Source organism: Carcharodon carcharias, chromosome 25 (assembly GCF_017639515.1).
Source record: "Carcharodon carcharias isolate sCarCar2 chromosome 25, sCarCar2.pri, whole genome shotgun sequence".
Taxonomy (NCBI): Eukaryota; Metazoa; Chordata; class Chondrichthyes; order Lamniformes; family Lamnidae; genus Carcharodon; species Carcharodon carcharias.
Genome location: NC_054491.1, coordinates 24,339,127 through 24,356,725, shown reverse-complemented (window position 1 = coordinate 24,356,725; position 17,599 = coordinate 24,339,127). Strand labels below are relative to the sequence as shown.

Below are 17,599 nucleotides of genomic sequence, written 5' to 3'. Positions count from 1 at the left end.
TGCTCTCGTCCTTTCAGATGGTAGAGACCACAGGTTTGGGAGTTAATTTAGAAACATAGAAAACAGGAGTAGGCCATTCGGCCCTTTGAATCCCGCCATTCAGTATTATCATGGCTGATTATCTATCTCAATGCCAGGCTCCCGCTGTCTCTCCATATCCCTTGACACCTTTAGCGTCTAGAAATCTATTTCCTTCTTAAATATATTCAGTGACTTGGCCTCCACAGCCTGTGGTAGAGAATTCCACAGGTTCACCACGTTCTGACTGAAAAAGTTTCTCCTCATCTCAGTCCTAAATGGCCTACCCTGCAACCTGAGATTGTGACCTTTTGATCTAGACCCCAAAGCCAGAGGAAATATCATCCCTGCATCCAATCTGCCCTGTCTGGTCAAAATTTTATGTTTCAATGAGGTCCCCTCTCATTCTTCTAAACTCCAGTGACCCAATCTCTCCTCATATGACAATCCTACCATCCCAGGAATCAGTCTGGTGAACCTTCGCTGCACTCACTCAATGGCAAGTATATCCTTTCTTAGGTAAGGACACCAAAACTGCACACAATACTCCAGGTGTGGTCAGTAAGACATCTTGGCTCCTATGCTCAAGTTCTCTCACAATGAAGGCCAACATACCATTTGGCTTCTTAACTGCTTGCTGTACCTGCATGCTTGCTTTCAGTGATTGGTGTACAAGAACACCCAGGTCCCTTTGAACATCAACATTTTCCAATCTTTCACCATTTAAATAATACTTTGCCATTCTGGTTTTTTCCTACCGAAGTGGATAACTTCGCACTTATCCAAGTTTCACTGCATATGCCGTGTATTTGCCCATTCACTTAACTGGTCAGTAGGTTTGTCAAACATGATTTCCCTTTCATAAAGCCATGTCGACTTTGTCTATTTCCGTTGATATTTTCTAACTGTCCTATTATCACATCCTTTATAATAAACGCTTAGCATTTTCCCTACTACTGATGTTAGGATAACTGGCCTGTAATTCCCTGTTTTCTCCCTTTTTTAGATAGTGGGGTTACATTTACCACCCTCCAATCTGTCGGGACTGTTCTAGAGTCTACAGAATTTTGGAAGATAACAACCACTATTTCCACGGCCACCTCCTTTCATACCCTGGGATGTAGTTGGTGTCGAAGAAACCTTAGCAAGCTGATGTTGCCTGGTAAACAGGTTGTGTTTCTAGTACTAAGCAAATTTACATTGTGCTGTTAGAAGCAGCGTTTCAAACACAGCCTCAGCATTGACACAAAGAGAACAACTCAAGTCCCTGCATTTGCTGTGATAATTGCACAGCCAGAATGCTAGAAAGCAGCTCATCACTGTAGCAAATACATTCTTAATAAAATTTAAGTTACGTCAACTGAACAATGCACACATTCACCATAAAGTCCCTTGATCATCCCAGTTCATTGAAAGTACTCACCATTTTCAACTCAGACACTTTCAAAGCCTGATGTACAGGCTCTGCAACTCTCTCAAAAAGATCACTGCACAGGTCCTCCAACTCCTGTCTTGTTACTTTAGCCTTGAAGTCAATGTCATCAAGGAGCCCCTCAATCTGCACAAAAAACACAATGACAAGTTTTGTCAAATTCAGTATCCAGGGGGACACAGGTTTATAAGATAATTGACAAAGAGCCAGTGGTGAAATGAGTTTTTTTTAAACAATGGGAAAATAACAGGGCTGTGCAGAAATAGAGAAGGGGAGTGGGACTAATTGAATAGCTCTTTCAAAGAGCCAGTACAGGCACGATGTGCCAATGGCCTGCTGCAATGCTGTAAGATTCAATCATTTTATATTGCTTCTAGTAGAAGCAAAGCTTTTTTTTTTGCAAAGTGTTAACAGGTTGTTGAAATTATGCCCCTCAAATACACATTTAATGTGGGAAAGCTGCCCTGTATTCCAGAGGCAGCAGGAACTGATGGCAAAGCTACTAATTTTACCTGTGCCGTGTGATCTATATTCGCGCTCAATACTGTTTTCACACGATTTGCTTCTTTCCACAACTTGGCCATTGCTCGTGGGTGCTGGCGGACATCTTTAGAAGTCTTCTTTTGCTCATTAAAGAGTTTTGCTAGGTGATCCTGTAGACGAAGTTCCATCTCAAGCCCGCCAAGATTCCGATCAAACCTGAGAGGTGACAGGGAAAGGAGGAAAATAAATTTATTAAACCCAACTTCAGAGGCTAACACTCTCGCCTCTGAGTAAGATGGCTGTGGGTTTAAGTCCCCCTTTAGAGATTTGAGCACAAAATCTAAACTGTCATTCCTGATGCAATACAGAGAGTGCTGCATTGCCAAAGGTGCTGTTTTTCGGATGAGACATTAAACCCAGCACACACCTGCTCTCTCAGGTGGATATCTCCCGCCTAACACCGATAGAAAACATTATCTAGCTATTATCACATTCCTGTTGTGTGCAAATTGGCTACCAGGTTTCCCACATCACAACAACAACTACATTTCAAAAGTACTTCCTTGTAAAGTTGTGAAAGGTACAATAGAAACCAATATCTTTCTTATCAAATATATAAGACAAAAGAGTAAATCAATTCTTCTACTGATGTCTCAGGATCCGAGAGGGTAAATTATAAATATTTGTCTTCTCTCACAGAAAACTATAGGTTGTAATTACTTTTACTGGAACTAGATGCTCAAGTTACCCCACCCCACCCCAATCTCTTGCCTCTAGGACCATCCAGCCAGGGAGCCCTCTGAAGCGAGTTCTGCGTCCAGTAGTAGTTTATTGTCCTAAACCACAACTTAAGCACACTAAATTATGCTGCCACACGTAGAGCTATTTAATTTAGGGAAGAAATGTGGCAACATTCCACTTCTTACCCCAAACAAGAAAAGGTTTGAAAAACTGGGACATTTTTCATTTGGACAGAGAAGTTTAAAGTGATCTGTGGCTTTCAAAATTATTAAAGCCGTTTCTACTGGCCAACATAATTAGTAAAATAAAAGGTGCAAGGTCGGGGAACGTTACTAGGAGAATGGAAAAGAGATGGAAGGAACATATATGGAGTATATAAGGTTATTACCTCCTCCATTGGAAGTGGGTGAAGGTGTTTTCACCCCTGCCTGTAAACAGTATATCTTGAAAACGAATGGGCATATTTCAATGAGACTTGGTATACAGATACAGTATGTACCAAGGAAGAACTGATTATTTTCTTGGTGAAGATACAGATCCAAATCCATAACCTGGAATTTTTTTTAAAGGATCTGTTAACATTGGGAGAGAGGGTGAATTGACTCTTTTTTAAAAAAAAATGTGGGTTGTTTTATTTAGAATGCTGTGAATTGTTATGGTGCGATTTGTCACAGTTGTCAAAACATGAGCAGAGTTTTCAGAGCAGGTTGTTGAATGCGGGTTGGTCTGAAACCTGCTCAGTGAGGAGCTTTGTAGTTACAGAGCATCAGCCAGGCAAGGAAAAGCCTCAAGGAAGTGCTACGTAATTGTAATAAAATTGAGTTAACAAAGAATAGCAGAGGTATGCACTCTGAGTGCCCTCTGCACTTGTTAGAACATGGAATGCTTTATTACAGTCACTGCCTTAGTGACTAATTGTAACAGCATTTAAAATGAAAACAAAAATAGACAAATGGAAATAGGATTATAATTCAACTCCAACTGAATGAAACATTCTCCCTTGTTTTGCAATTTCTATGTAGCTATGGACATTGAGATGGCAAAATTATTTTCTTTTTAAAATTTATAACAATTGTTGTGATTTAATACTCAATAGCAGCACTGGAACACCAATACAGATTCTAGTATTCACCGAGTATTAAAAGCGTGCCCCCCACCACCCCTGCAAAGATTTATTGCCCCCATCACCAACAGATATAAAGCAAACGCAGATATCCCATTCAGGTATGAGTTCAGCCCATATTTTCTTAAGAAAATGAGTCATACTGAGGTACAGTTCTGCAAGTACCAGCAGTTCAGACAACAGTTATCGGATGCTCACTATCCTCTACCAAACAGCCCTGCAGTAACTATAGGGAATGACTGGTAGTCAGGACTACATCTTCCCACTTTTGATCAGTCTTCCAAAAGCAGTGATTTTCACTTGATAAAAGTGTGAATTAATTAAATGCGGGGGGGGGGAAGGTGGTGTAGTGGTAATGTCATGGGACTGGTAATTAATCCAGATGCTCAGGCTAATGCTCTGGGAACATGGGTTCAAATCCCACCATGGCAGCTCGAATCTGGAATATAAAGCTAATCACAGTAATGATGAAACTATCACCAATTGGCGTAAAAATCTATCTGGTTCACTAATGTTCTTTAGAGAAGGAATTCTGTCATGCTTACTTGGTCTGGTCTACATGTGACTTCAGACCCACAATAATGTGATTGACTCTTAACTACCCTCTGAAATGGCCCAGCAAGCCACTCAGTTCAAGGGCAATTAGGGATGGGCAACAAATGCCAGCAATGCCCACATCCCATGAAAGAATAAAGAAGAAAAAAATGTTTTACTCAGAATAATCTCAGAATGGCTATCCTCTTTTCCCTCTCAATTTCAAGGCTGCATTTAGCCTCAGCTGTGCCTGTAAGGCCATCACAGGTGGAATAGCAAAATTAAAATGAAAAATCATTAAATGCAGAAGATTCAGGGGATAGAAATTTACCCAATCCCTCGGATCTGGAGCTGCGGTTGCGTTCCTGAATCCTTTGTCTTAATTGTTACGTAGGTAACAATGGTGACAGTGGTGCTGCTTGATCCCATGTCGTAAAACATCACATTCTGAAATAAAACATCAGATATCAAGGAGAGCGAGTGGCTGATCAGATTGCAATTCAACAGTAATACATTACATTCTGAAAGAATCCAATTTGCTATGTTCCTTGTAACTCCATCCCCCTCAATCTTCTCCTTTAGAGTCCCTGTGTGGAATCAAGTTCTGCAAGTCCATGTAAACTGCATCTACTGCATTTTCCTTACCCATTACATCAGTCACCTCCTCAAAAAGAACTTAATTAGCTTTGTCAAGCACAATCTTCCTTTCTGAAATTTGTGCTGGTTGCTTACAATTACAGAGATTTAGTTCTTCCATCTCTCAAAAGCTTCCAATTTTCCCCAACCAGCCTGTAATTATCCTAGTTAGCTCACTGTCCCTATTTGAAAATGGTCATTATGCTGGCCCTTTCCCAATTATCTGGTTCACACCATTTGCTCAATAGAACCTGAACTACAAATTTTATTTGAACTTGAAACCAGTGCATTTCAACAACAGGCACCCTACCTGGGCCGTTGCATTAATGTCCTTCCTCCGAAACACACCATAGTTCAGGGCCACAGCCGTGTTATCATTGATGAGCTGAAGGACCTTCAGGCCCGCCATCTGAGCAGCATGTAGGACTGCACGTCTCTCTGCCTGATTGAAGTATGCTGGTACGGTGATGACTAGGTCCTTAATGGGCTGCTCTGCAGGAAAAGAGTAGAACTGTCAACAACAATTTAAAAAAATTATGGTATCAGAAAAATCTCAATCTCTCACATAAACATTGTCAATTTCCTGCTTTACATGCATAAAATATGGAACTCCTTCAGTTTAAGGCAACCCATGTGTTATTTATCTAACTAAAAGGTTTGCCTGATTATTAAGATTACTTTTGGGCTTTCAGTTCTGGTATGATAGCCAAGTGGTTATGGTACTGGGCTTGTAACCCCAAGATCAAGAGTTCAAATCTCACCATGGCAAATTATGAAACAATGTAATTTCATCTGAATAGGAACAGATGGAAACGTGTTTGTACTCGAAAGAGTTACTTTTGGGCTTTCCCCAACAGGTTCTGAATGATTGGAATCAGGTGAACAAGCAGTGTTATACCAGGAGTCTAATCCAGATCAGATAATAGTCCTGTGCACCATATAAATGTGTGTCTTAGTGTAAAGTTCCAACTTTTAGTTTTGGTTAGGGTTAGATAACTTCTAATAGCCAATCGCATTTCAATGAAAGCACAGAGTGAAATGCCTGGTGAATATTAATTTAGACTATCTGATAAAAGTGTTTTAAGAGCCAAGTAACTTCCAATCCAAAACTATAGTTGGGGATTGAACAACAAGTTTATTAACTTGGAGAAAATACACAGCCAGACTTCCTGCTCCTGAATCATTATCCAGTAACCCTTGTTGTAAAACAAAAATAAAAATGCCTGGAAAAACTCAGCAGGTCTGGCAGCATCTGTGGAGAGGAACACAGTTAACGTTTCGAGTCCGTATGACTCTTCAACAGAAGAGTTGAAGAGTCATACGGACTCAAAATGTTAACTTTGTTCCTCTCTGTAGATGCTGCCAGACCTGCTGAGTTTTTCCAGGTATTTTTATTTTTGATTTCCAGCATCCGCAACTTTTTGCTTTAACCCTTGTTGTATGTCAGTTGCAACACATTCTATGGTTAAATACCCTACAACACTCTTTGCCTGGCATCATTCAGAAAGGGAGAGTCACTACCATCGATGGCATATGTCCCAGCTTCAGCTCACACCCTCAGCAGAGGAAGGACAATGTTTCATCCATGTCAAGAGAAATTGGACCAACCTGCAAAATCCTGAGCCAAGGTTCTTGAGTAATTTAGCACCATCCCCAGTATCTCTTCAGGGGAATAATATAAGTCACTGGAAAGAGAGATTGAGAAACAAATGTCTGAGTTAAATATTGAGTGAGGACTGGATGGTGCAGTTCAAACTAGTACAGGCAGAAAAAATGAAGGATTTTCTCAGCAACATCTGACCACGTGCAACTTGACCAGCTACAATTCAGCTTTTCCACAATACAATCACATACAAACTTACAGATAATTGATTGGAAACGGTGGGTACGAGTGAGCACCAGCTGTCAAATTGCTGAGAATGCTGAAAAGGTGAAATTGTTGGTTGTGGAATTGCATCCCGAAAGGACAAACAAAAAACACAAAAGATAATTTGCTTCATTGATAATTTCAAAGATAATTTGTGCATTATATAACTTTTTTTTTCATTCATTTAAGGGATGTGGGCAACACTGTCTAGGCCAGCATTTATCGCCCATCCTTAATTGCCCTTAAGAGCAGTGAGGTGGTGGTGAGCTGCCTTCTTGAACCGTTGCAGTCCACATGGTGTAGGTACACACAGTGTTGTTCTGGAGGGAGTTCTTAGGAACAGTCACCATAACATGGTAGAATTTAGCAGTCAGTTTGAGAGTGAGAAACTTGGGTCAGAAACAACTGTGTTAAACTTAAATAAGAGTAATTACACAAGAATGAGGGCAGAGTTGGCTGGAGTGGGCTGGGAAAGGAGTTTAGCAGAAAAGACGGTTGATGAACAATCATAGACGTTTAAGAAAATAGTTCATGACTCACAACAAAGATATATCCCAGTGAGAAAGGAGGATTCTAGAAAGGGGATAAATCACCCATGGTTAACCAAGGAAGTTAAGGATAGTATCAAATTGAAAGAAAAAAACATGCAATGTGGCAAAGATTTGTGGTAAGCCAGAGGATTGGGAAAGTTTTAAAAACCAACAGATGACAACCAAAAAAATAATAAAGAAGGAGAAAATAAACTTTGAGGGTAAGCTACCAAGTAATATAAAAATGGACAGTAAAGGGTTCTTTAGGAATATAAAAAGGAAGAGAGAGGCCAAAGTGAACATAGGCCCCTTAGAGAATGAGGCTGGGGAAATAATAATGTGGAACCAGGACACGGCAGAGGAGCTGGATAAATACTTTGCATCAGTCTTCACGGGAGAAGATACTAGTAGCATTCCAAAAATACTAAATAATCAAGGGGCAAAAGCGCGGGGGTGGGGGGGGGGGGTGCGAAACAAACAAGTACAATAACTATCACTAGAGAAAAAGTACTAGGGAAACTAATGGGGCTAAAGGTCAATAAGTCCCTGGACCTGATGGGTTGCTACAGAGATAATGGATGCACTGTAGTAATCTTCCAAAAATCCTTTGATTCTGGAAAACTGCCAATGAAACACCCTTATTCAAAAAGGGAGGGTGGGCAGGTAACTATAGACCAGTTAGCTCAACATCTGTCATTGGGAAAATATTACATAAAGGATTTAATAGCAAAGCATTTAGAAATACATAATCTAATCAAGCAGAGTCAGCATGACTTCATGAAGGGGAAATCATGCCTGACAAATTTATTAGAATTCTTTGAGGAGGTAACAAGTAGGATAAATAAAGGGGAACCAGTAGATGTAATATATTTGGATTTACAAAAGGCATTTGATAAGGTACCACACACAAGGTTACTTAATAAGATAAGAGCCCATGGTGTTGGGTGTAGGATATTAGCATGGATAGAGGATTGGCTAACTAATAGAAGACAGAGAATTGGGATAAGGTGGGCATTTTCAGGATGGCAACCTGTAACTAGTGGAGTTCCACAGGGGTCAGTGCTGGGCTCACAATTATTTACAATATATATTAATGACTTGGATGAGGAAAATGAATGTACTATTGCCAAGTTTGCAGTTGACAGTAAAGTAGATGGGAAGGCAAGTGGTGACGATGACACAAAGAGTCTACAGAGGGATATAGACAGGTTAAGTGAGTGGGCAAAAACTTGGCAAACGGAATATATGGTGAGAAAATATGAGGTTATGCACTTTAGCAGGAAGAATAGAGGAGCTGAATGTTATTTAAGTAGAGAAAGACTGCAGAAAGCTGCAGCACAGAGGGATTTGGGGGTCTTCGTGGATGAATCACAAAAAGCTAGCATACAAGTTCAACAGATAATATAGGGAAGGCAAATGGAATATTGGCCTTTATTTCAAAGGAAATGGAGTATAAAAAGAGGGAAGTCTTGCTAAAACTATACAAGGCAAGTTAGACCACTCTTAGAATACTGTTTAGAGCAGTTTTGGTCTCCTTATCTAAGGAAAGATATACTGGCATTGGAGGCAGTCCAGAGAAGGTTCACTAGGTTGATCCCAGGTATGGAGGGATTTTCTTGAGGAGAGGTTGAGTAGGTTGAACCTGCACCCATTGGAGTTCAGAAGAATGCGAGGCGACCTTATTGAAACATTAAGATTCTTAGGGGGCTTGACAGGGTAGGTGCTGAGAGGTTGTTTCCCTTGTGGGAGAGTCTAGGACCAGAGGGCATAATCTCAGAGTTAGGGGGAGCCCAGTTAAGACCAATGTGGAGGAATTTTTTCTCTGAGGGTAGTGCATCTATGGAATTCTTTGTTGCAGAGGGCTGCAGAGGCTGGGTTGTTAAGTATATTCAAGGCTGAGATAGACAGATTTTTAATAAGTCAGGGAATCAAGGGTTATGGGGAAAAGGCAGGAAAGCGGAGTTGAGGATTATCAGATCATCCATGATCTCATTGAATGGCAGAGCAGACTCAATGGGCCAAATGGCCTACTTCTGCTCCTACGTCTTATGGTCTTAATAGTTCCAGGATTTTGAGGTCGATGTTGGGTGGTCCATCCGGTTTCCTTCCTTTGTATTGACTTTTTAGTGATTTGGTACAACTGAGTGGCTTGTTGGGCCATTTCAAAGGGCATTCTAGAGTCAACCACATTACTGCGGATCTGGAGTCACATGTAGGCCAGACCAGGTGAGGGCAGCAGATTCCCTTCCCTAAAGGACATTAGTGAACCAGATGGGGTTTTATGACAATTGAAAATGGTTTCATGGTCATCATTAGACTTTTAATTCCAGATTTTTAATTGAATTCAAATTCCACCATCTGTCATGGTGGGATTCAAACCCGGGTCCTGTGACAAAACCACTACTCCACCGCCATCCCCAGTACTCACTCTGACAGTTTGAACACAACAGTCCCTCGCTGTCCAGCTGCCACTACCTGATGTTCAGGGAAACGCTTCCTGTACAACTCTACCTGTGGGTTTTCAGAATGTTTCCCCATCAGATCCTGCAAGTAGCGGATCACCACCTTTGGGTTTTTCGCCGACTGTGAATTGCAACCAAAAGGGAGGTTAAGAGAATTCAACACACCACACACACAAAAACTACATAAGTCAGCATCACAGGCTGCTGTGTGTTTCGACATATCTTTCAATGACAACTGGTTGTATCACAATGATTACATTTCAAAAAATGTTTAATTGGCTGTGAAACGCTTTGGAGCATCCTGAGGGTGTGGAAGGTGCTGCACAAATGTAACAGTTTTATTAATCAGCCACAATATTAAGTCTGCTCACACACACTATCTGAACTTGCTGCTAAAGGGAGGTATTAGAGCGCTACCAGCAGCTATGGAACTGCACCCCCTCATCCTGCAATCTGTGGGCGGGAAGGAAATAAAGTGCTTGAAAAAAGGAAACACTTGTCATTCCATAAATGCATATATGGGTAGATTTGTGTGTCACGCCCTCTCACTCCAACCTGAGAAACTAAAGTCTCACCATCGCTACTGCACTGTCCCCGAAGAGTCGTTCGTTTTCTTTTAAAGCAACAGCAACTGGAGTTTTCCTTCTTGATTCCCTGCAACAGCCAAAAAACACACCAGCTCAGTATAAACAAACCCAAATCAGAATCGGAATCAGAACCACATTGCTAAGCTCAGTCAGGTGTACATACTTGTTTAATACAATCTCCATGGGCACTCCTGGCTTCACAATGGCAATCTTCATCCATTCGCTGCCCAAGTCCACGGACATCACCGCTATTGAATCTGTGCAAGAGGAACCCATGAAAGTCGTCAGAGAGATTGTCAGAGTTGGTCATGGAGGAGGAGGGAGAGAGCCAGAGTAAGAAAATAGCTTTTATTGTTAGAACGCAGGTTTTTCTAGTGACGCAGAATTGAATCCTCTCCTAAAGATAGGACAACGCCCCAAAAATCACGTAACCAAGCAGGATTAAAGGTTCTGAGCGTGTTTACCGTGTAGGGGATGTGCCGAGAGGAAGTGCGTTTGGCCATTGCTGAGTTAGTTAACGTCAGCCAGATAGAGGTTTGAGCACATCTCAGGGCTAGAGAGGTCCCTGCAGAAAAAATAACTGGGTTCCTGCTCATTATCTATGATCCCTGCAGGCGAAGGTCATCTAATAACACATTGGCCAGGCACTCACATAAATTACAGGCCCCTGGGCCATCTTTTGTGGAAGCATCCTGCTGGGAGAACTGAAATATAAAATCAGTACAACTGTCATGAACAGGGACCTCAGAGGAAAGCCACTTCGCTCTTCAAACCATCACATTTTTGGTCTTGATTGGCAGGCGGGAGAGTTAAGTACAAAATTCTTCTCCACTGCCGGCTCCAAATGTTGGTTCACAAATCACTCAACCAGAAGCTGTAGGGTAAGGGGGTTAAACTCTCTCAGAGTTCTGCTCATTCTAACAGCTCACAACTGAAGCTGTTCAAAGCACCATTTCTCTTCCAGCTGTTCACATGTGAATTGAAGCCTCTACCACTGAGAAAGCACTATTTATTTCTGTTGATAACCTAAGTCATGTTATCAATAACCCTTATTTTGCAGCAATCTATTATACAGGGTTAACAGAATTACCAGTCTGATGTTGGTTGAATATTATGTAGGGATTTTACAGCAAAAACTACTAGAACATTTATTGATTTTGGTTAGACCATAATTGGAGTACTGTGTACAGTTCTGGTCACCAGATTATATAAAAAGGTAAAGACTTTGGAGGGGATTCAAAAAAGATTTACAGGAATGACACTAGAATTGTGAGGTTATACTTAGCAGGAAAGGATGAACAGGCTGGATCTCTTCCCTCTTGGAAAAAAAATGAGAAGGTTGATAGGTGACCTGATAGAGGTCTTTAAAATTGTAAAAGGTTTTAATAAGTGCTTCTGCTTGTAGAGAAAAGGGCATCATCATAAGATAGATGGTGATAAATCCAATATGCCATTCAGAAGAAACTTGGAGAGTGGTGAGAAATGTGTTATTAGATGACCTTCGCCTGTGGTGAGAAATGTGGAACTCAGTACCAAATTGACCATTGAAGCTAATAGTATAGAGCTGTTTAAAGGGAAGCTGGATAAGCAAACGTTACTAGAGGACTCGAGTTGGGTGCAGCATAAACATCTTCATGGGCTGAATGGTCAGTTTTGGTGCCATATATTCTATATAATTCATTTTTTCTGCCTCTCCACCCCATACATTTCCTAAATAAAACAAATAAGATTCAAAAATATGAGTGTATTGCAATAAAACTTTGTCAATTACAGCAGCGAATCTCATACTTCAGATTGAGCTGACAACACCAACAAACCCATGTTCCAAACTTACCCAACCAAATGACAGGTGTGTTCAAAGTACAGCCAGGTCTACCTGACAAGTGTCTCAGGGCAGATTTATATAAATAAAGGAAAAGCAACAGAGTAACTATACCCTCACAGCACTTTGCAGTGACACATTTGTCTGCAATCGGGTTCCTACATTCCACCTCCTCAGTGGCTGCTTGTCTCAAGTGTTCAAGATATTTAAAGGTAAAATTGATGGAGCAACCTAATCAAATCCAAGCAAAACATACCTGTGTGTAAGACCAAATGAGCAAGTGTGAAGCATAACACCATCCAGATTGACAGTCCCATCTTTCCGTCCATTGTAAAGGTTCACCTAGAGGAGAAAAAGCAACGGTCAGATTCTCACATGATCCGCACGTTTCCCAAAACAGTTCAGTTGTATATCCTCTGATATACAGTAGCTTGTGTATGTCATATTATTGTGATAGTTGTAGGGGATAAACTATACATAAAGTTGGGCAGTTCTGATCACACCAATAAACTGACAGCCACAGGGCTTATAAACTGCAACATATGTGCTCAAAGCACTTTGGACACAGGTACTACCATCACCACATGGTCACGGAACAAGGTAACTCTACGTACACACACACACTGAGCATTTACTCTGACATGTGCTATCAAACAAAACAGTTTGGAGACAGGCAAAAATCACCCAGCAGCAGAAAGCTGGGAACTAGCTCTCCATAATCTTGATCCAGATATGGAGTATGCACAAACACGAACAGATTTCTTATCTTCTGCTCCACCTTCACTGATATTTTCCTTGCTGGTGCCAGTTGCTGTATTATCCATTTGCAATCTCTTGTGCACACATTCACATCCTTCCCACACAGCTGTCTGTTTACTTTTCCCTCCCCTCCATCAGGACCAAGTCAATTGTACTAAGCCATTTCACTGGAGTTTCTACTCTGGTGGGCACAGGAGAAAACAGGTAGCTTCCGGTAGCAGGAATTTAGGACCCCCACTTTCCCTGAGAACCCAGTTCTAACAAGCAAAATGGTCCACACTCAAGATTTCCCACTTTGAGAAACCTGCAGGTATAGCTCGGCCGAACTTCACCCACCTACTTGCTCAAAGTAATATATCCAACCCATACAATTCACAGGAGCAGAAAGTACACAGAGCTCCACCCTAAGCAATCCTGATGCAGACATGATAACATTATCATGTGAAGCCTAAATGATCTATTCTCAAAAAAGGCAGAAAGCAACCAGCTAGCTGAAGCCTTTTCCGAACATTACCCATCACTCACCTGTCAGCTCAACTAAAAATTCCTCCAGTCCCTAAACAGTAAGCTGCCATCATTTGGACAGTGCAGGGGTTTTTCCTGCGATTTCTATTTTAGACATTTACTGCACAAGAGGCCATTCAGCCCATTGTGTCAGTGCTGATTTTGATGGTAATTTCTCCTCCCAAAATCAGGAACCTGATCAATACACAGTGATTCAAATCAAGGTCAAAGGGCACACATCCACAAGATACAAAAGTGTCAGAAGTCAGTCATCCAACTTCATTCTGTTTCTCTGCCCCGACATCACCTTCCCAAAGTAGTGGACTCTCATGTCACAAGGAAGCTCCCATTGCCAGTCATAATGGTGATAAGATCTTAGGGACAGCGAGTCAATGTGTAAAACCTATGAAATATCTCATCTTTGCCAGTGATAGCATCATTACCACCTTTGCACAGGTGCAGTAACTTGCAAAGCAGATGCAGACGGATGATGAAATAGCCAGAAACAGCTTGTCACTATTTATTTGTCATTATTTAGGATACCATAAAAGGAAGTCATAAAAAGCTACTTTTAAGGTCAGCATGCAACTGGTGATATCAGCTACCAAACTGTGGCTGGCTCTCTCACCTTGGAGACAGAAGGCCATGGGCTCAATCCCCACTCCAAAAACTCGAGCACATAACCTAGATTGGTATTTCAGTGAGTGCTACACTGTCAGAAGTGCTGTCTTTCAGATGAGGCATTAAAAAGAGACCTGCTTGTCCTCTCAGGCAGGTGTAAAAGATCTCACAACATTATTTTGAGGAATAACAGGGGACTCTCCTAAGAACTTAAAAATGCTTGGGTCTCAGCTATTTACTATTTTTATCAATAATTAGATGAGGAGACTGAGTGTATGCCATCTGGGTTTGCTGACAATACAAGGATGAGTGGGAAAGTAAACCGAGGAGGGCACAAAGAGGTTGCGAAGTTAAATAGATTGATTCAGTGATTGGAAAAGAAGGTTACAGATGGGAGTATAATAGGGGAAATTGCAAGGGGGTTGGAGTACAAAGAGTAATAAAGCCTTGCTGCAATTGTACAGGGCTCTGGTGAGATGTTATCTACAATAGAGTAGAGTTTGGGGCTTCTTATACAAGGAAGTATATACGTCTTTAGGTGTGCAACGAAGATTCACTAGATTCATTCCTGAGATGAGAGGGTTGACTTATGAAAGGAGATTGAATAGAATGGGCTTTTTTTCCAAGTTTAGAAGATTAAGATATGATCTCATTGAAACATATAGAATGAAGCTCAGCGACAAAGCTGAGAGGTTGTTTCCCCTGAGAGTCCAGAATCCGGGGTCATAGACTCAGGATAGGGGATTGGCCGTTTAGGACTGAGATGAGGAAAAAATTCTTTGAAGGGCTGAGAATCTTTGGAATTCTCTCACCCAGAGAGCATCGGCATTATGTTCCAGTCAGAGATCAATAGTTGTTTTGGACCCTAAAGGGATCAAGGATATGGGGATCAGGTAGAAAATGGAGCTGAGGATCAGTCATGATCTTATCGAATGGGGGAGCAGCCCCCAGGGGTCCTTGACCTGCTGCTGCTGCTCAAATACAACAACCTTCAAGGCATCATCAGGGGCTCCGGCTGCCCAGGCAGGGGAAGCTCAGGTGGAGAAAATACAGAGCCCCCAACCCCCAGCTCAACCGGGATGGCCCCGGCCTCCCCTACACCCCCCCCACCCCGGGCCCGGCCTCACCTACACCTCCTCCACCCCCACCCCGACCCCCACCCCCCGGCTTCCCCTACACCTCCTCCACCCCCACCCCCACCCCCCCGGCCTCCCCTACACCTCCTCCACCCCCACCCCCACCCCCCGGCCTCCCCTACACCTCCTCCACCCCCACCCCCACCCCCACCCCCCGGCCTCCCCTACACCTCCTCCACCCCCACCCCCACCCCCCGGCCTCCCCTACACCCCCACCCCCACCCCCCGGCCTCCCCTACACCTCCTCCACCCCCACCCCCACCCCCCGGCCTCCCCTACACCTCCTCCACCCCCACCCCCCACCCCCCGGCCTCCCCTACACCTCCTCCACCCCCACCCCCACCCCCCCGGCCTCCCCTACACCTCCTCCACCCCCACCCCCACCCCCCGGCCTCCCCTACACCTCCTCCACCCCCACCCCCACCCCCCGGCCTCCCCTACACCTCCTCCACCCCCACCCCCACCCCCCGGCCTCCCCTACACCTCCTCCACCCCCACCCCCACCCCCCGGCCTCCCCTACACCTCCTCCACCCCCACCCCCACCCCCCGGCCTCCCCTACACCTCCTCCACCCCCACCCCCACCCCCCGGCCTCCCCTACACCTCCTCCACCCCCACCCCCACCCCCCGGCCTCCCCTACACCTCCTCCACCCCCACCCCCACCCCCCCGGCCTCCCCTACACCTCCTCCACCCCCACCCCCACCCCCCGGCCTCCCCTACACCTCCTCCACCCCCACCCCCACCGCCCGGCCTCCCCTACACCTCCTCCACCCCCACCCCCACCCCCCGGCCTCCCCTACACCTCCTCCACCCCCACCCCCACCCCCCGGCCTCCCCTACACCTCCTCCACCCCCACCCCCCCGGGCCCGGCCTCCCCTACACACCCCCCACCCCCCCGGGCCCGGCCTCCCCTACACACCCCCCACCCCCCCGGGCCCGGCCTCCCCTACACACCCCCCACCCCCCCCTACACACCCCCCACCCCCCCGGGCCCGGCCTCCCCTACACACCCCCCACCCCCCCGGGCCCGGCCTCCCCTACACACCCCCCACCCCCCCTACACACCCCCCACCCCCCCGGGCCCGGCCTCCCCTACACACCCCCCACCCCCCCCGGGCCCGGCCTCCCCTACACACCCCCCACCCCCCCCGGGCCCGGCCTCCCCTACACACCCCCCACCCCCCCCGGGCCCGGCCTCCCCTACACACCCCCCACCCCCCCCGGGCCCGGCCTCCCCTACACACCCCCCACCCCCCCCGGGCCCGGCCTCCCCTACACCCCCGGACCGGCCGGGTCTCCTCACCCCTCCCCAGGTCTCCTCGATTCTATCACCGGCGCTGCCAGCGCTCACTCACCGGCTCCAGGGTCCCGGTCCTCTCCCTCTGCCTCTCGTGGTTCCGACTCCCTCTCCCTGGCCCGGTTCCGGCCTCTCGCTCTCCCTCGCACTCTGACCGGCTCCCGAGCGCCCACCCCGCTGGAACGCGGCGAGCTCCTATTGGTCCGCGTCAGCGCGGATCCGCTGATGCCCGGCCCGTCGATTGGGCCACGTCAAAGAGGCGTGGCTCTGGGTAACCAATGGATCCGGACATGCGGTCCTCCGATTGGTCCACGTCTGGAAGGCCAACGAGAGCGTGTAGCTTGCAAGATAGAACCGGCTGGAGGGCGGCCTGTGGATCAGTGGAGGAGAGCGGGAGGACTGCGGAGGGAATCGCAGAGCGTGACAGAGACACCCCCCCACCCCCACACAAACTGGGACAGAGAGACCCCCCCCACAGACTGGGACAGAGAGACCACCCGCCCCCCAAACACAGAGACTGGGATAGAGATCCCCCCCCCCAACCCAGCCACAGACTGGGACAGAGAGACCACCCCCACACAAGCTGGGACAGAGAGAACTCCCCTGCACACCCCCCCCCCCACACACACACACACACACACACACAGACTAGGACAGAGAGCACCCCCCCCCCCCCCAAGACTGAGACAGAGATCCCCCCAAACACACAGGCTAGGACAGAGAGCCCCCTTCCCCCCAGGGGGTTATAGAAATGATTTTGATTCCTAGACTGATAGAAAGCCCACCATCCATATTCTGGATTATTGAATGAGCTAGCCCTTACTCTTTTCCCATGGCCCTGCAACTATTCCCCAAGTACTTATCCAATTCCCTTTTTGAAAGTTACTATCAACTATGCTATCCACTGTCTTTCAGGTAGTGTATCCTAGATCACAACAACACTCTACCTCCTGTTCTTTTGCCAATTACCTTAAATCTGTCTCCTCTGCTCATCTTGCCATTGGAAACTGGTTTTCCTTATTTACTCTTATTAAAGCACTTGGA

The 17,599-nt window shown here is 45.3% G+C and overlaps 1 protein-coding gene across 3 annotated transcripts in view; it reads right to left on the bottom strand.

The window, feature by feature from the left end:
* The window catches only part of hyou1 (hypoxia up-regulated 1), a 40,518-nt gene extending 23,765 nt beyond the window's left edge, over window positions 1-16,753 (bottom strand). For all 3 annotated transcript variants that reach the window (XM_041174362.1, XM_041174363.1, XM_041174364.1), the window contains exons 1-10: window positions 16,614-16,753; window positions 12,492-12,577; window positions 10,577-10,670; window positions 10,402-10,480; window positions 9,793-9,947; window positions 6,576-6,652; window positions 5,278-5,459; window positions 4,663-4,778; window positions 1,963-2,149; window positions 1,442-1,576 (exon numbers count right to left, since the gene is read on the bottom strand). In XM_041174362.1, coding sequence (XP_041030296.1) covers window positions 1,442-1,576; window positions 1,963-2,149; window positions 4,663-4,778; window positions 5,278-5,459; window positions 6,576-6,652; window positions 9,793-9,947; window positions 10,402-10,480; window positions 10,577-10,670; window positions 12,492-12,564 — 1,098 coding nt within the window. In that variant the 5' untranslated portion in view covers window positions 12,565-12,577; window positions 16,614-16,753. The remainder of the gene's footprint in view (window positions 1-1,441; window positions 1,577-1,962; window positions 2,150-4,662; window positions 4,779-5,277; window positions 5,460-6,575; window positions 6,653-9,792; window positions 9,948-10,401; window positions 10,481-10,576; window positions 10,671-12,491; window positions 12,578-16,613) is intronic.
* Between the last annotated feature and the right edge of the window lie 846 nt (window positions 16,754-17,599).